This window comes from Octopus sinensis, linkage group LG8, assembly GCF_006345805.1.
Source record: "Octopus sinensis linkage group LG8, ASM634580v1, whole genome shotgun sequence".
Lineage (NCBI taxonomy): Eukaryota > Metazoa > Mollusca > Cephalopoda > Octopoda > Octopodidae > Octopus > Octopus sinensis.
In genome coordinates, this window is record NC_043004.1 from 75,044,039 (window position 1) to 75,064,327 (window position 20,289).

The 20,289-nt window shown below is 38.9% G+C and overlaps 2 protein-coding genes across 2 annotated transcripts in view; both read right to left on the reverse strand.

Annotated features, from left to right (window-relative positions):
* Positions 1 to 20,289, reverse strand: part of LOC118764392 (low-density lipoprotein receptor-related protein 2-like) — a 280,304-nt gene that overhangs the window by 31,490 nt on the left and 228,525 nt on the right. The window lies entirely within an intron of this gene.
* LOC115214851 (low-density lipoprotein receptor-related protein 2-like) overlaps positions 7 to 20,289 on the reverse strand; it is a 106,439-nt gene continuing 86,156 nt past the window's right edge. The window contains exons 29-38 of the mRNA XM_036505469.1: positions 19,253 to 19,375; positions 18,157 to 18,329; positions 14,461 to 14,668; positions 10,836 to 10,961; positions 8,788 to 8,928; positions 7,979 to 8,110; positions 6,999 to 7,275; positions 3,947 to 4,075; positions 815 to 1,037; positions 7 to 170 (exon numbers count right to left, since the gene is read on the reverse strand). Of these exons, the coding sequence (XP_036361362.1) occupies positions 995 to 1,037; positions 3,947 to 4,075; positions 6,999 to 7,275; positions 7,979 to 8,110; positions 8,788 to 8,928; positions 10,836 to 10,961; positions 14,461 to 14,668; positions 18,157 to 18,329; positions 19,253 to 19,375 (1,352 nt within the window). The 3' untranslated portion in view covers positions 7 to 170; positions 815 to 994. The remainder of the gene's footprint in view (positions 171 to 814; positions 1,038 to 3,946; positions 4,076 to 6,998; positions 7,276 to 7,978; positions 8,111 to 8,787; positions 8,929 to 10,835; positions 10,962 to 14,460; positions 14,669 to 18,156; positions 18,330 to 19,252; positions 19,376 to 20,289) is intronic.

A 20,289-nucleotide genomic window follows, 5' to 3' on the forward strand; every position in this document is an offset into this window, starting at 1 on the left:
TGGATACTTGTATGGTGGGAATGCAATTACACTGCTTGGAGAAAAGAGTTGGTCTCTCAGAGTAACATTTATACCTCGTCCAAATTTATCCATTTGCATCAGTTTGCCTTCATTTTGGGACACCCAGTATATTTCACTTTCATACAGGTCAATACTCACTGGGTTAATTGCTGAAATGACAACGGGTATATGTTTGATGCTCAAGAAAAATGGAATAATCTTTGATGTTTTGAACCTGTGCTCTTCTTCAGAAACAAACGAGGAAAGAAAACAAAGGAGGGTGGAAAAACAATGTATCATATATATATGCTGGTATGTTTATGTCTGCATAACTTATTCTATCGGCCTCTTTTGCTGAACCACTAAGTACTAGGCTTACAAAGAATTAGTCCTGGGGTTGATTTGCTCGACTAAAGGCAGTGCTCCAGCATGGCCACAGTCAAATGTCTGAAACAAATAAAGAATAAAGAGAATATGTACACACTGTATTTGATGCCATGCAAGATACACCTTTTTCCCCAAAAAATTTGTCTCAAAAAATATCCCCATTGAACCCAAGTTAGATCACGCATAAGTTTTAATGCACTAAAACCTTCTTTACCTGAATATGCACTGCTGAAATTAGGGTACCCATCAAATGTACCCATGCATTTTTTATACCTTCAAATAGTGTACATACATCATTGTATAGGAAACAAAATTGATTTACTCTATGAAAAAAGATTTATTTGTGGCTGTGTGGTAAGAAGCTTGCTTCCCAACCACTGCCCCTATCCCTTGCCCCTTCATAAGCAAAAATAAATAAATCTGATACCATTTCCAATAACAACCACTTGGTCGGTGCCATCCGGTTTCATTGACAGGATTCTGTTGAATTTGGAATCAGACCAGAACACACGATTGTTCATGAAGTAATCGATGGCAATTCCACTTGGTCGTGCCAGTTCTTTGTTCACTAGAACCTGTCTTCTCTCACCAGTCATCCAAGACCTTTCTATCTTGGGTTGTAACTGTTTATATCTGTCCAGTACATCCAGCTGAAAAAGTGCATGGGAAACAAGCATAAAAGTTATGATGATGACGGGAGAGAGAGAAGGAAGAGGAAGAAGCATACACACATGCATGGAAATAAAGAACACTGGTGGAGCATTCGAAGGAAAAGAGCAACCTGGCGTAACTTCAATGGGTCAGATATAATTCTAATGCACGGGAAGCAAAAATGATACCATGATGAAGAGATCAACTGATCAGTGCATATGAATATTTCATCAAATATTGGGGGAGTTAGGAGCATTGATGGAGAACTAATGGAAAATATGCAACTACTAAATTCAGGTGAGGAACTTTTGTTTCTACCTATTGTCCTCCTTGCTTTGGGTTACATAACAACAGAAAATCCCTAGAAATGCTGGGGTTTCCCAAGAAAGTACAAAGCAAGTTGATTCACACCCCTTAAATACACCCGGTTAGTGGCACAGTGGAATTTGCAGATGATTTGTTTATAGGGATCAAACATATATAAGCTGTACTTTAACTCCCTCCCTCCATCGAATCGACATTGCTTGTACAGGTGCGCAAGTGTGCTTGTACAGGTGTGTAAGTGTGCCTGGACACGTGTACAATGTCAGACAATGAAGTGATTGCAGAGCAACGTAAAATAGTGAAATGACGTCTTTTGGTCAAGAACACAATAGGAACTGAACCCATGATGGTGTGACTGTGAGTGCAATACCTTAATTACTAGGCCACCAGGCCATGAACCCTCTTTCTCTCTCTCTTTCTGTATATATATACATATATATCATATATTATATATATATATATATATATATATATATATAATATACCATCATCATCATCATCCTCATCATCATCATCATTATCATTTAATGTCTGCCTTCCATACTGGCATGGGTGGGATGGTTTGACAGGAGCCAACCAAGTAGAAGCCTGCACCAGACTTCTGTGTCTGTTTTGGCAGGACTTTTACAGCTGGATGCCCTTCCTAACCCCGACCACCCTGTAGAGTGGACTGGGTGCTTTTTACGTGGCACAAGCACAGGTGAGGTCAGTTTTGGCAAGGTTTTTACAGCTGGAATCCCTTCCAAATGCCAACCACTTTACAGTGTGGATGGGATGCTTTTTTAAGTGGTACCTGCATTGACAGCGCCACCTAGTAACTTGCAATATAACAGATTTCTTTCAGTCTCAGTCTAATCAAATCCACTCACAAGGCTGTGGTTGGCCTAGGGCTATTGTAGAAGACATTTGCCCAAGGTGCTATGCAATGGGACTGAACTCCAAACCATGTTGTATGGGGGTGCAAATTGCTTAACCACATAGCCACGTCTGTATATGTTTATGCAAAAGCTTTAAAAGTTAAAACCCTTAAACTCATCAGTTAGAGCTTATCCCAGTTTCTGAAATGTTTATCACTGAGAGTACTGACCCCTGCTCAGCAGTCTGTCAGTATGTCAGTCTGTCAGTCTGTCAGTCTGCCTGATGGTTAAACATCTACTGAAAAAAAAAACACATGTATCTTACATTGTACTTGCAACAAAGCGTGTGCAGACGAATAAAAACGCATCAAATTTTCTAGTGACAACAGTTTGAGTTTTACGAGTGCCATTTTCTAAATGTTTGAAGTGCCATCCCCTAAATGTTTGAGTGTCACAAGTGCCATTCCATAAATGTTTGAACATTCTCTAAATGTTGAAAATGGCAACAAAGACAAGTTTCATGGCAAGACACTATAAATGCTACATGGCCAAAATGTTGTCACTTGTCGTCACGTCTGTGAGACACAACATCCAAAGATCATATTTCATCACCTCGTTCCACATCTTCCTGGGTCTACTGCTTCTTCTGGTTCCTGCACAGTTAGTGATTGGCACTTCTTTATGCAGCTGCCCTCATTCATAAGCATCACATGTCCATACCAGTGCACTCTCCTCTGTTGCACACTACATTTGGTGCCTCCTATATATCTGGTGCCTCTTATACATCTGGTACCTCTTGTACATCTGGTGCCACTTGTACATCTGGTGCCTCTTGTACATCTGGTGCCTCTTATACATCTGGTGCCTCTTGTACATCTGGTGCCTCTTGTACATCTGGTGCCTCTTGTACATCTAGTGCCACTTGTACATCTGGTGCCTCTTGTACATCTGGTGCCTCTTGTACATCTGGTGCCTCTTATACATCTGGTGCCTCTTCTACCCAGTTTTTCTCCTGAGACACACTCTGTCGTACATGCACACTGACATTGCACATCCAGTGAAACACACCAGCTTCATTTCTTTCAAGCTTTGCCGGCCCATGCAGTCACAGCCCATGTTTCACTGACATGTAGCATGGCTGGTCACACATAAGCACCATAAAATCTGCCTTTCACTCTGCAGGAGAGGCCCTTCGTTACCAGCAAAGGTAGAAGCTCCCTGGACTTTGCCCAGCCGAGTCTTGTTCTGGCAGCTTCATTCTCAGAGCATCCCCTTCACCTGATGACTGTCCAATCACAATCGTCTTTATGTGCAACAATAAATGTTTCAGTCAAATGTTCATGGATTTTGCTTCCAATTATTCACACAACCAATAAAATACATGTTTGTTCACTAACTCAACAATTACAACCCAACCACCAATGGTAACATAAGGGTCACAACCAACCCCACCATCTGTAAATGCAAAATAAAATATGTTTGCTATAACTGATCAACATGATCCGTATGTCACTAAGCCAATGACAAAACATTCTGATGAAATATGTGAAATCATTGATATATGAAAAAAAAGAAAGAGAAAATCTTTATGTTTGCAAATATTCCAGTCAAAATTAGTGTTGTCTTTGAGGTTGGTGTTTCGTTATGGCTTCAAAACAGGGCAGGTGAAAATACCTCAAGAATATAATGAGTGATCAATAATGTGTCTCTTGAATGAAAATGCCTACCCAGTCTGTGAGTTAACGACAATAGCATAAGGTCTACGAAGTTCTGTTTTGATTAAAGTGTATCTGTATCTTCCATCTTTAGCCGCCACAGATATTGTTTTCTTTTTGGAGTCAGTCCAGTAAACATTCCTGTTATAAAAAGAGGAAAATATGAAATTAACATTATTGCTGCTGAAGTTATTGAAAATTTATCAAGAATGATTAAAATCAATGAAAAGAATAAATGGCACCTGCTTATCAAATTAAAATAAGATACGACCATTTAGTTAAGAAGATTGTTTTTGTGTGTATTCCTGGCTTCTATTCCTCAATCATGGCATCAGATGGACTGCTGCTTTGAGAATGGAATTTTGTTCATAGACACTTGGTGAAAGGTCTTCATGCACAAATACACACATATGTACACACACACACACACACACACACATAGGGGGACTGAACTTGGAACTGTGTGATTGAGAAGCAAGGATCTTACCACACAACCACTCACACACACACACACACACACACACACATATTGCCAGTAAATCATAAATCTGAAAGAGAACCCACACTCTAAGTCATAGAGCAGTACAGTATTTAGATAAAGTTAGTTATGGATGGTTCATTGGCTTACCCAGATTTCACATCCTACAAAAGTGCTTAGCTTTACATACAGCTTGTCAGACCCTAATGGCCAGCTATTAGGATCTGACATAAGGTAGGTCTGACATATATAACACAAGTGAAAAGGTGGGGGTGGGGGAGAGAACTAGAGATCACATGTCACTTTCTGTCTTTTCTCTAGACAAAGGCTTTTGGTTCATGCCTTTTGTATGTGTTGTGACTAATATATAAAAGATAAAAGATATATATAGGCATCATAATCATCATCAACATCATCATCTTCTTTCAATGTCTATTTTCCATGCTGGCATGGGTTGGATGGTTTGACAGGAGCTGGCAAGCTGCAACTGGCCCCAATTGTCGGTTTTGGCAAGGGTTCTATGGCTGGATGCCCTTCCTGATGCCAACCACTTTATTGTGTACAGAATGGTTTCAACAAGGTATCAGCATATATACGTACATATATATATACATATATGCATATATATATACACATACATGTTTATATATATATACACATACATATATATATATATATATTATATATATATACACATACATATATATATATATACACATACATATTATATATATATATATATATATATATATATATATATATATATAATATATATATATATATATATGTATATATATATATATACATGTATATATTATATATATACATTATATATATACACACACACATATACTTATACTTGCAGTAGTAGGAGTGCTAGGCAGTAATTAGAAATAAACAAACTTTAGGTTTGTTCCAATACGTTTGTGACATATTTTAACCTCTAAAGGCAAATTCGCTGCATTTTAACCAAGGAGTTCACCAGGGAAGACACTGAGCAGATAAGACATTCTTACTCCTTTTACCATCACCATCATCATCATCATCATCATCATCATCATTTAACACCGTTGTCCATGTTGGCATGGGTTGGGTGCTTTGACTGGGCTGGCACTCTGGAAAGCTGCACCAGGCTCCAGTCTGATTTGGCATGGTTTTCTATGACTGGATGTCCTTCCTAATGCCAACCCCACCAAGATTCTAATGGATGCTTTTATGGACCACTGGCACAGGTGCGATTTGCATGACACTGGTATCTACCATGACAGTGATTTTGCTCCGCTTGATGGGTTTTCTCAAACATGACATAATGTCAAAGGTCTTGGTCATTGCTTCCATGAGGCCCAACACTCAAAAGGAGCTTGACCACTTTGCCCCCATGAGGCCCACCACTTGAAAAGAATTCATCCACCTCACCTCCATGAGGCCCACTCAAAAGGAACTCAGCCACTATACATCCATGAGGCCCAACACTTGAAAGGCACTCAGCCACTTTGCCTCTATGACGCCCAACATTCAAAAGTTGATTTTTTTTATGTGCCACCAGCATGGCTGCACTTAGCTTGACAGATCCTCTTAAGCAGAGCACATCACCAATGGTCTCGGTCACTAGTCATTGATTTTGTGAGGTTCAAAGTTCAAAGGTCATGCTTCACCATCTTGTCCTATGTCTTCCTGGGTCTACCTCTACCACAGGTTCCCTCTACAGTTAGAGAACAACGCTTCTTTACACAGCTGTCCTCGTCCATATGTATCACATGACCATACCAGCACAGTCTTGCGCACCACATCTGATTCCTCTAATGCCTAAGAATTCTTCTCCGTGGTAAACTGCAGTGAAATTGCCTTTAGAAGTGAAAATGTGTCAGTTAAAATATATTTTTGAACGAATCTAATTTCTGCTTAGTGCTGCTACTATTGTATCTGCTCTGGCCTGGTGCTTAGCTGGTCTAAGATAAAGCTATGGCTTTCTAATCTGCCCAGGGTTATCTCTCTTGGTATCTCCTTCTGAGGAAGGTTAAGGTGCCAGAAACACATCTAGGAATTTGTTAGGAGGAGACACCGAGCAGATGTGTTTTCACACCATTTACCATAAGCAAGAATTTTTTCTCCATGGTAAACTGCACTGAATTTGCCTTTAGAAGTTAAAATATGTCACAAACATATTTGAACAAATCGTAAGTTCATACATACACACACACACACACACACACACACACACCACACACACACACACACATACATAGACACATATATGTACACACACAAACCCGTATGCACCTACACACATACACACATTTATATATATATATATATATATAAATATAAATATATAGTTTTTCAGTTTCCACTTAGCAAATCTACTTACTAACCTCAAGGCTTTGGTCAGCCTGGGCCTAAAGTAGAAGACACTTGCTCAAGGTGCCACACACACATGCACACACACACACACATACGCACATGCACACACACACACCACACACACATACACAGAGTTATTTTGTAAACACAAAAACAAATTTTGCAGAAATAATGAAATAATGAATAAGAAAAGAATACTTTGCTGTTGGCTATAATGTTATTTACCCTGATGTCCAGTCAATGGAAATGCCATTTGGTTCGTCTAGATTACTGATCTTCAGGTCTTGTGGGATTCCAACATTATCAGATTTTTGAGAAATATAAGAACGCATCACTGTTTTGCTGATCATATCTGTCCAGTAAAGGGTTGACCGTTCAATGTCGACCGCTAAACCCTGCGATTTTTGTATGGAGAGTAAGGTGCTCATGTATTCTTTGATTATGGGATCAAATCTTCGGATGCCGCTACCCACAGACATGAAGATGCTTATTTTGCCTTCCTCTGTAAAAAAACAACATAAACACCATCAACATCATCGTTTTAACCCTTTAGCATTTAACTGGCCGTATCTGGCCCAAATATTTAAATTGGCCAAATCCAGCCCCTCACACCTACCCTACAATGTCATTCTGAAAATAAACAATTATATCCTCAGAATCTCAAAGCTATGAGATAAAGCAGGATTAATTCGAAACAATGTGACTAAATAAGTATTATATTTGACAGATTAATCTGAATGCTAAAGGGTTAATGCCCACTTTTCCTTGCTGGCATGGGTTGGACAGGAATTTGTTGAGGTGAATTTTCTGTGGCTGGATGTCCTTCCTGTTGCCAACCCTCATCTGTTTCTGAGTAAAATAATATTTCCTCATGACCAGACATGTACTTCAGAAAACTGGATACAAAGGTCCCCGTGTGGATGGGATAGACAGGATAAAGATCCTTGCTGAGCCAGATACACTCATGAGGGTCGGTTTCCCAGTTCCCATGGTGTGTATACTTCTCCCCTGGATGGGACACTGGTCTGTTGCAAGATAACTCACTTTTGCCAGCTGAGTTGACTGGAGCAACACAAAATGAAGTGTCTTGCTCAAGAACACAATGCGTTGCCCAGTCCAGGAATCGAAACCACATTCTTAGGATCATGAAGCCACAATCTCATAATCATATAATCACACACACACAGGTATGTTAATTTACTTACTTGTGTATTTACATTTGGGAGTGGGTAATAAAGGATCTTGGAACCCTTCGTGGCACAGGCATTTGTAGGAACCCTTTATGTTGTTGCAGAGCTGAGGACATTTGTTATTTGAAAGTTCACACTCGTTAACATCTGAAAAAGAGAATTTCCAATTTAAATCAATGCCTTACGGTTGCCTTACTTCCATCTTGATTCTGTTTTATGTCTGCAGAAAGTGGCAGAAAGTTAAAGACCTTGACAATCATCCTCCTCTGCATCATCATCACCATCACCATCATCCATTATCATCAGCACCACCACCATCACCATCATCCATCATCATCACCATCATCCATTATCATCAATATCACCACCACCATCATCATCATCATCATCATCATCTGTCACCATCACCATCACCATCTTCCTCCTCCGCATCATCATCAGCATCAGCATCAGCATCACCATCCCCCCACCATCTTCCTCCTCCTCTTCCTCCTCCGCATCATCATCACCATCACCATTATCAACCTCATCCTCATCCTCATCGTGGTCGTTATTGTCATTGTCATCATCATCATTTCCCTCATCGTTGTCATCATCATCAACACCATCAAGACGGGATAAAATACTTTTGTGGTATCTCTGTTGGCCCTTCAACTCCAACGGAAGATCCCTCTCTTAATTGACAGTATAACTACAACATCCACAAGAATTTAGCAAAGCAGACAATTTCTTTCTACAAATGGTTCAAAACTGTTCAAAGAACAAAATGCAAAATACAAAGACAGGTGTGGGAACCCCAAAGACAGGTGTATTATTCTACCTACCCATGCATTCTTTTGTCTTTCCATCTTTCATTTTGAAACCGCTTCGACAGGAACATATCATACCACCTCCTTCGAGATCCGTGCAATTGTGGGGACACCCTCCATTATCAATGCTGCAGTTGACGGCACCAGCATTTTTAACTGTAGAACATAAAGAAATATACAAGTTATAGATAAGCTTTCCAAGATCCCACCTGGAGTTTTTATATAATTATTATTTAATATAGTAAAGATTACTATAATCTTTACTATATTAAATATAACATGGCAGTCCTGGTTTAGGACTAATGTTGCTGTAATTTAGCCCCAGGAGACATCGTCTCCAGCTGGCTATACGACACGATCTGTGTCCAGGACTGCCATGTTATGTTGGCGTACCCCAGTAATAAAATCACATAGACACACACATGTGCACACACAACACCCTGACAAATACCAATCACACACACAAACACACATACAAGACCAGGACAATTATAACAGCACAAACATACTCAGACAGAGACAAACACACACACTCACATACACACACACTCACTTACACACACATAACATCCCCACCAACACAAACATACACAAACATACACATGCACCGACAGATGCACACATACACACACGCGATCAAACACATACACACACATGTGCACACACAACACCCTAACAAATATTAATCACACACATACACACATACAAACGTGCACACACACACACACACACACCATCCTACCAAATATAAAACACACACAGACACATTTACACACACCACAAACTCAGGGACCAATCAAAAACGGCTCCCACACACAAACACAAACACATGTATATACACACACACATGGAGACGTACACAGACACACACACACACACACCATTCTGACCTTTAAGACCAGTCCCCAAAACCACTGAACCATGACAGACTAGCCCAGAAACAAAAAATTCTTTTAATTGCACACTGCTCTTCCTTCCACCCACCCCAACCAATCCTCCACACTGTCCCTTAATATAGTAAACAATCCTTAGCTACACACAAAATAAAAAATGCTAGAAAACAGGTTGGTTCATCTCATATTCTTTGTAAACTCTTAAATATATCTGTTTATGTGTGTATATATATATATATACTATACCAAACAAACATGATTTTTATTGAACTCCTAATACTTTTTGTTGAATATTTTCTTAAGTACTTTCTTGTAAACTGCTTTTAGCATTTTCTTATTATTACCAAAGAGTGTATATATGTATTTTAATACTTTTGTGACTACCAGTACTTAACACAAAAAAGCTGATATAAAGCTTTACATTTTACTTTTGACAATCTTTTTCTAAAAAACTGAAACTGGTAAAGTGAATAAACATCTTTAAAATTGCATTTTCAAACTTTTTTTCATATATATTTCCACTCGTGTGGTACCTTACAACTTCACTTTGTTACATATATATATATATATATATATATATATATATATATATATATATATATATATATATGCATATATAATATATATATGATCATCATCACCATCATTGTCATCATAGTCATGATTGCAATCATCATCATCATCGTTGTCATCATTATTTAATGTATACCTTCTGTGCTGAGATGGGTTTGACAGTTAGATGGCAGCTGGCAAGCTAGAGGACTGCATCATGTTCTGCTGTCTGCTCTTGGCTTGCTTTCTACAATTGGATGCTCTTTCTAATGCCAACCAATCTACAGAGTGTACTGGGTGCTGATCATGTGTTACCAGTAGCAGTGAGGTCATCAAGTGATTTTCAAGATAAGACACCTCATCTGGGTGGGGACGTGGCTTTGTGCCAAATGTGGGGTTAGGATATGACTAGAGGAACAGAGAGGGGGGATGTTTTGCTGTGAGGGAGATACACAGCTACCTCAGTTAGAGAGAGAGAGAGAGAGAGAGAGAGAGAGAGAGGGAGAGAGAGAGAGAGAGAGAGAGAGAGAAATCGCTATTGGCAACAGTAGTTTTAAATTTTTAAAAACTATTGATTCTTGTTGAGGGTTGCTTGGTGAAAAATAAAATGATACTTACTGCATCCTATTTCGTCAGATTTATCTGCACAGTCAGCTATTTCGTTGCACACTTTGAATGAATCGATGCACTCTTTACTTGTACACTTGAACTGATCTTGTTCACATATTTCTTCCTTCGGTTCGCCTAAGGAAAGCAGATTAATAATGGTTTAATGAAAAATCACTGCAGTTTTGCTATTTACTGGAAGTCTTGGTGGCTCAATTAACAAATGGCTTTTAACATGGAGCACAGTGAAGTTTGGAAGTGGAGATGCTGCGTTATTCAGTTGCCCACACATACTCCACCTCCTCCTCCTTCTCACCACCACCACCACCACTATCATCATCATCATCATCATCTAACATACATGTTCCCTGCTCAAAGGAAGCAAACAATTTGACAGAGTCGTGTGCCTGTACCAATGCCTTCTTTTTGGCATTCTTTCCTTCCTGCCGCCAACCATTCCACAGAGTGAACTGGGTGCCTGTTTCCCTGTGACAGCAGCACCAGTGATGCTGTCTTATAAATGGACAAGGCTGCCAAGGGCTTAAAGTAGTTTGTATAATGAAAGGAGAAGAGGAGAGAGTGTGAACAATGATATGGGGCAGGGGAATGAGGGAATGGTAAGAGGGGAAGCTGGGAAAGTTTGACAGGGTGGGAGGACAAGAATTAGTGATAGTATTGAGAGAAAGAGAAAGGGCATAGAATTGAAGGGTGACAGAATGGGTGGGTGGCCTAGGGTATCCAACATTTACAGAGCAAGTACAGGTGTATCAAATACCATAGAACATAAGTTCTTGATGCAATATAGGGATAAGCATGTCTGGGCAGAAGGAGGTTTGCTTCCCAACCACATGGTCCCAGGTTCAGTCCCAGTGCATGACATCTTGGGTAAGTGCTTCTACTATAGCCTTGGGCCAACCAAGCCTTGTGAGTGGATTTGGTAGATGGAAACTAAAAGCAGCCCATCATACATATTTTGCATATATATATATATATATACACTTGCGTCAGAAATTAATTAGCACTTCTCAAATTTCTACATTAAATAGGTTAAATCAATTAACCTATCAGCTGTTCAAAATGTCTTACGCGATGAGAAAACTTAGTATGGTGTGATTTCGGTCCTTGCGAGGTGCTACCTATATCTATTAAACAAAGGAAGATTTGTCTGCATCCGCACTCCAAGTTGTTGTTGCACTGCTATGTCAACATCATAAGGCTGTAGACTCTCAAACTGCTCTGCAAACAAAGTTACGTCATCGTTCTGCGCAACAGTGAACTCGCAACAAAGCAATAGTTCGAGATATGGCCACTAGGTGACAGCACATACCTTGAGTGAAGAGCAAATCAAGGGTGCTAATTAATTTCTGACGGTAGTGTATATATATATATATATATATATGTGTGTGTGTGTGTGTGTGTGTGTGTGCTTGTGTCTGTGTTTGTCCTACCCTCCCACTGCTTGACAACCGTTGTTGGTGTGTTTATGTCCCATAACTTAGCAGTTTGGCAAAAGCAGACTGCTGGAATATGTAGCAGGCTTTAAAAAAATGTACTGGGGTCAATTTATTCAACTGAAAGTTCTTTAAGGCATTGCTCCAGTATGGCCGCAGTCTAATGACTGAAACAATAAAAGATCATTAAAATTATCTCTGCCTTAGGAAATGGTAATGAAAACCGACCATACTGGAGCACGGGAGATAATTTCAAGAGTTCAAATGTCCACAGTTGAGATACCTGTTCTATTTCTTTACTACCCACAAGGGGCTAAACACGAGAGGACAAACAAGGACAGACAACCGGATTAAGTCGATTATATCGACACCAGTGCATAAATGGTACTTAATTTATCGACCCCGAAAGGATGAAAGGCAAAGTCGACCTTGGCGGAATTTGAACTCAGAACGAATTGGCAGATGAAATACCGCTAAGCATTTCACCAGGCATGCTAATGATTCTGCCAGCTCGCTGCCTTAGACATACCATTAAGGAAAAGGACAAGCTTATTGTCCAGAGATGAAAGGACAGACATGGACTATCATGTGATTTTCTCCCTCTCTTTTAAGTGGAGCTGGTCTTCATTGCTGTTTGGTAACTATTAAACATCTTCTAGGAGCAGCGATGATTTTAAGAAACCAAGAATTTATCCTGCATGGCATTTGACATACCCGTAGTGGTTTATGTAGTGTGAAGGCACATGGCTTCAGGGTTGGGATATTTAAATCCTGATCATAAGTTCGATTCCTGGCAATGCCTTATGCCCTTGAGCAAGACACTTCATTTCATGTTACTCCAGTCCACTCTGCTGGTAAAAATGAGTTGCACCTTTATTTGAAAGGGACCAGCCTTGTCACATTCTGTGTTACACTGAATCTCCCTGAGAACTACAACAAAGGTGCACGTGTCTGTGGAGTACTCAGCCACTTACATATATTTTACAAGCAGGCTGTTCCATTGATCAGATCAACCGGAATACTAATCGTTGTAACCAATGAATTGCCAGTTTTATTTGTCTATGTTGTTCAAATACATGGAACTGGTCACTTTGAGTTAGCTCCCTTAGATTATTTCTATTTAAATTATCTGAAGAGCGAGTCCGGGTGGTATCCAAAAGATCGGAAAAGGCTACTTGGATGGCCTCCATGACAATGCGTAAACAATTTAGTAAAGCAATTTCGGTCAAAGTGAAAAAGAACAATGTCATCAAGACAGAACTGGAAGCGCATTGTGACCAGTGGTGTCTAACAGCGCCTGATAGTCTGGTTGATATTGTGATACCGTAAAGAGCCAGTATGGAGAGAAAGTGCAAGAAGAAGGCTGACAGGAAGGTAGCACTAGATTAGTGTAGAGAGGATCCTGATTGGGTCTGTGAAAGAAAGAACGGCAGGGAAAGAACTGCTTGGATATGCAAACTAACTGGCACTCCACTGGTGATGGCAACAAAGGCTCCAGTTAACCAAGTCAACAGATCATAGGCCGAATACACAAACCACGAAGGCACGGCTTGAATATGAGAGAAGTAAATTCAAATGGAATCTAATGGCTTGATTGTTCATCTTTGAAGAAAAGTGGGAATGGTGAAGGGGAAGGCATATGGCCAAGTTGTTTGTGTGCTGTCTTCTGGGCTGCAAGATTGTGGCTTTGATTCCTAGAACTGTTGGTGTGTTGGGTTCTTGAGCAAAGCACTTTATTTCTTGTTGCTTCTGTGCACCCAGCTGAAAATGTGTAACCTTGCAACGACAGACCGGCACCCCATTGCGGTGGATGGGACTGCTATGGCCTTGGTCACCCACACGCCATGGGAATTGGGCAACTGGTCCTATAAGCCCTAGAATTCAAGATGGTACTCATCACCACCACCACCACCATGACCATCATCAACAAGAACAACAACGCTGTCGGGAAATAAACAAAATGCCAATGTAAAAGTGTGTTCTTGAATGGCCAAAATTATTCTCCCATGGCATAACTGTCCTGGTCCCACATTGAAGTTATTTGCTAAATAAGCACAACTAGACATTGCCACAAATTGCTTTCTATAACTGGGCAAGAGCTGATGATCAACACATTGAAAGCCTCATTGATTTTAGAGAAATTCTGAGGGTGAGGGGCAACAGGTGAATAACAAAACCAAACTTACAAAGGTGATGAGTATTTTCATCTGAACCATCTCCACAATTATCTCTTCCATTGCAGACTCGCCATATTGGAATGCATAATAAATTGTTGCAGCGGAATCTTCTCTCTTTTTTTGAACACTCAATTTGAAGGCATACCTCGCGTGTTTCATCTGATTTATCACCGCAGTCATCGTCACTGTCACACATCCATTGTTTAGGAATGCAGACCTTATTGAGGAAATGAAAGCATATAACACAGACATAAATACATACATATCTATATATGAATGAATATATATATTGGGAGAGTTTATGGAAAAAACACAAAAGACGAAGACGGGTGGTGTACAAAACAAACAGATGTATTAGTATAACGCTCAGGAATAGAAAAAGTCTTTTATGTTTTGAGCCTACGCTCTTCTACAGAAAGGGACACAGAAAACAAGGAGAGAAAGAAGGAGAGAAAAAAAAGGAGATATATATGTATGTATGTATGAAAGAAAAAAGAGAAAATGGAGAATGGGAAGTTAATAATTGTTTATTATCAACAGCAAATTAATCATCATCCCTACAGCTGTTTCAATTAATACTCAGTAAATTTAAGTAAATATTAAATTCATATAATCTGAGAATAATGTCTTCAGAGGGGAAAAATATACCCTTGGATGTTTTATATGCATTTATGGATTCATTATAGCAGACCATATGTTTTTTACATATACCTACTATTTCAAAGAAATTTATTCCCCCCAAGTACTAGGTATTGAATCAGTATTTCCTTGGATGAAACCATCCTTTCATGAGGTTAACACAACTTCCAATCGAATGCATATATATTTATAAATACATACATACATATATATTTATAAATACACACATATATATACATAAATACAGACAATATATATTTGTATATATACATATATATATACATATATATATATATATACATATATATATACATACACACACATATATACACATATACATACACATATATATATATATACATACATATACATCTATATCTATCTATACATACACATCTCTCTCTCTTTCTCTCTCTCTCTCTCTCTCTCTCTATATATATATATATATATATAGTGGAGGCACAATGACCCAGTGGTTAGGGCAGCAGACTTGCGGTCGTAGGATCGCAGTTTCGAATCCCAGACCGGGCGTTGTGAGTGTTTATTGAGCAAAAACACCTAAAGCTCCACAAGGCTCCGTCAGGGGGTGGTGGCGAGCCCTGCTGTACTCTTTTGCCATAACTTTCTCTCACACTTTCTTCTGTTGGCCTACTCGCTTAGCCAGCGGGGTGGCGTCATTTGAAGGCTAACCAATGCGAAGCGCATTGTGACCAGCGATGTGTAGCAACATCTGATAGTCTGGTCGGTCACGGTGATATACAACCCCTATCTCAATTTGTATATATATATATATATATATATACACATATACATATCTATCTATCTATCTATCTATCTATCTATCTATCTATCCATATACATATATGTATATATATATATATATATATATACTAGCAGTATCGCCCGGTGTGCTTGGGTTTGTAAGGGAAATAACTATAAAAGCATTTTTAGAGAGTTACTTCCCTTGCATAAACCGAGCAAAAATCATTAAAAATGTGGAAAAATGATGGTAAATTTATTTAAAAATCGTAGACTCATCGTAGACATGCGCCAATACCCAGAAGGGCTCGATATGAATCCTGACTATAACATACCCGCTTTTGTTTAAACTGCACTGCAAAATGTGGGAGTAGTTAGGAATCTAAATCGAAGTAGACAGACACACACACAACTTTAGTTTTATATATAAAGATATATATATATATAACGGAAGGTTTACGAAAATAAACAAAAGATGAAGGCAGGTGGAGTACCAACAGATAATGTATTTGTATGGCGCTCAGAAATAGAAATAAAACAAGTCTTTTACGTTTCGAGCCTATGCTCTTCAACAGAAAGATACACAGAAAAGAAACAAGGAGAGGGAAAAAAAAATTGCGTATAGGGGCTAACGATCCAACATAGCGTTATATATTGTTTTGTTCTTTTCGTTTATCATTTAACGTCCACTTTCCATGCTGGCATGGGTTTGACGATTTGACTGAGGACTGGTGAGCCAGATGGCTGCACTAGGCTCTAATCTGATCTGGCAGAGTTTCTACAGCTGGATGCCCTTCCTAACACCAACATATATATACACAAGAGATATTGGTATCTAGAAAACCCAAAGATTGTCGGGTAAACTTAAGTAAGCGCTATGGTCGGACCATAGTTAAACTCTTGGTTCGATAATGATACGAGTGAGGAGTCTAATGTGGGTCTTTTATTAGCATGCTTCTATATATTAGACAGAATGAGATAACAAAGCCTGGGCTGTATCATTCTCAGCTACTGAAATACCTCCAAGAAGCAATCAAAGAAAAAAGGCCACGAATGCTCACTAGAGGAGTCCTTTTTCATCATGACAATCCTCCAGCCCACACCTCAGTGGTTGCCATGACAACAATTCATGATTGCGGTTACAAACTTGTTTCCCATCTGCCTTATTCACCAGACTTAGCCCCCCCCCCCCTCTGACTTTTATCTATTCCCCAAAATGAAAAAAGCCCTGGCTGGTTGCCATTTTGCCAGTGACAAAGACGCTGAAGGAAGTTTTCTGGAGTCTCAAACAAAAGAGTTCTTCTATGCTGGGATAACGGTGCTTCAGCACTGCTGGAGAAAGTGTTCATCCATCGAAAGGGACTATGTTGAAAAATAAATCATCAGAAGTCTTGTACCATGTTCTGTTTTTTTTTCTTTTGAGGCTCAAGACTTTTCATACTCTCTTCGTGTGTGTATATATATATACCGGAGTAAGCACATAAATGTGAAACAAGGTGGAAAAAAGAGTACTCAAATACCAGAGGTATTTAAAAGCAGCAGGAATATAACATAAGGTGTTACACAGAGTTTCACCTTCCCGTTCGTCGGACAGTTTTGTTAACAAAACTGTCCGATGAACAGGAATGTGAAACTCTGAGTAACCTCTTTTGTTATATTTCTGCTGCTTTTAAATAAAGAATGTATATATATATATATATATATGAGACTTCACCATCAGTACCATGAATATCAATAACAAAACCAAAAACAAGCACCACTACCAACCTACATACCCCCCTAAATTATCAACAACAGCAGTAGCAATAATATGAACAAAATAAGCTTCTCAATCTATAAAATGGAAAAAAAAATCATACGAGAAAATGTATTGTATTTCCTTGTATGAAATATTTTTGATCTCATTGCAGATTGACTTGTGACTAAACTGCAATAACAAGAAAATTAACAAGAAAATTACGACTACTTCCACCACAAAGATTACTCTTACCATCACTAACATCAAACAAATAGAACCAACTCTATCCACTAATGAGAAACGAATAGGCAACCACAATAATAGTACCAACATTATAACAATGTCTGTAGCTACATATGTTGCATGTCAGTATAATGGTGCCTGTATATGTAGAATGTGTGTGGAGTGTGTGTGTTTGTGGAGGGGAGTAGAGAATAGAGTATGGATTTCTTATGACACCAACAAAACCAACATATCGACGATGAGAGGTAAAATGGCAATAATATTCAGATGACTTGGCTTTGGTGATTTGGCTGGTTGAAAATGAAAAAAAAAAGGAAATGTCTCACAGTGTTGTTACACTGGAATCTGTCAATTGGACAGTATCTGTCGCCATATTTGGGTGTGCAGTTTCTTTCGTCTGAAGCATCTCTGCAATTTCTCCAACCATCACAAGTTAGATATTTTTTAATACAGTGACCTGTATCACACTTGAACTCATCTTCAGAACACTTCACAGAAGCTAGAAAAATAACAATAACACAAATAATAAATAAAAACATAATGAACAATAATAATGGTTTCAAATTTTGGCACAAGGCCAGCAATTTTGGGGGTAGGGGTAAGTCAATTACATCAATCCCAGTGCATGACTGGTACTTATTTTACTGACCCCAAAAGGATGAAAGGTAAACTTATCCTTAGTGGAACAGGAACTCAGAGTGCATGGATGGACAAAAGGATGCTCAGCAGTTTGCCCCCAGCGTACTAACACCTCAACCAGCAACCAACAATAATAATGATGTCTTGTAAATGTCGAGAAAGGTTAAATGTTTATTGGAATAAGCTGTACCATTTTACTAGCCTTGGAAGGCCTGACTCTCCATAGGTTATGATGACTAGTATTCAAGTTGATTTAATCAAGAGAATAGCCTGCTTGTGAAATTATCATGTAAGTGGCTGAGTATTCCACAGAGCCATATGCCCTTCATATAGTTCTTAGGGAGATTCAGCACGACGCAATGTATGTGACAAGGCTGTCCCTTTTGAATTACAGGTAGAACTCATTTTTGCCAGCTGAGTGAACTGGAGCAGCAACTAGAAATAAAGGATCTTGCTCAAGGACGCAATGTGCTTCCAGGAATCGAACTCACATCCTTACGACTGTCAGCCATTAAGCCAGACACCTTCTCAAACATTTCCATAATATAAAGCAGTTCTTCCTAAATTAGGTTCCAAAAATGTCCCAGAGTTTCACGCAAAACTCTTGGCTTTCCATGACCAAATTCTAAGCTGCCAGAAAATAAGGTTCTTCTTAATAAAATTTCATAAAAATTTAAAAAATTGTATTCATTATTTTCCAAACAATATTTTACTATTTGCTTTGTTTATCATGTGAATAAATACTTTCTCTAAAGCAACTTTTGTTTCATTAAATTTACTTACCACAGTTATTTTCATCAGATCCATCACCACAATCGTCGTACAAGTTACATCGCCACTTCTTTAGGACACATCTTTGGTTTTCACAGCGAAATTCAGATTCAGTACAGTCACGATATTTGTTTTCTAAAGTTTTGATAAAAGAGAAAAAATGAGATAAAGAAAACAGAAAGAAGATAAAAATGAAGAATGAACCTTTATAATCTAAGGTAATCAAAGCCTATTTCTGTTCCTTAATTTGGATTGGATAGGATTGAACTGCCTACGTTCAGAGCACTGCAGGACAAAGGCCTCAGCATGTTCTCTCCACCATCCACAGTCTGACGTGGAGGCTGTGAAGCTAAGTCTGAGATGATATTAGTTAGATGAGCCTGCTTTGTCACATTGGCTTGATACGGCTTGGCAGAGGGATGCAGTTTTTATACTCTTACCCAATAATATTTAATTCAATTATAACGGCCCTCAATACTCAACAGGCATTTATTTTATTGACCCTGAAAGGATGAAAGGCAAAGTCAGCCTTGGTGGAATTTGAACTGACAACATAGGGACAGGCAAAATACGACAAGGCATTTTGCCTGGTGTCCTAATGATCGTTGCCAATAAATTCTAATCATCCAACACTACAGGATAACTAAACACATAGATTTATATACTACAGTGTATGTCTACAGTTATACCTTTCTCATGTGATGGTGCAAGCCTTAGTGCTTAGGGTATTCAGCTCACAACCACAAGGTCACGAGTTCAATTCCTGACAGCATACTGTGTCCTTGATCGAGACACTTTATTTCACGTTACTCCAGTCCACTCAACTGGCAAAAATGATTTGTCCCTGTAATCCAAAGGGCCAGTCTTGTCACACTGAATCTCCCTGAGAACTATGTTAAGTGTATGCATGTCTGTGGAGTACTCAGCCGCTTGAATGTTAATTTCATGAGCAGGCTGTTCCATCGATTGGATCAACTGGAACAATTGTTGTCGTTAGCAACAGAATGGATTTAGATTTCTCATGGAGAATTCTGCATTCCATTATGGAA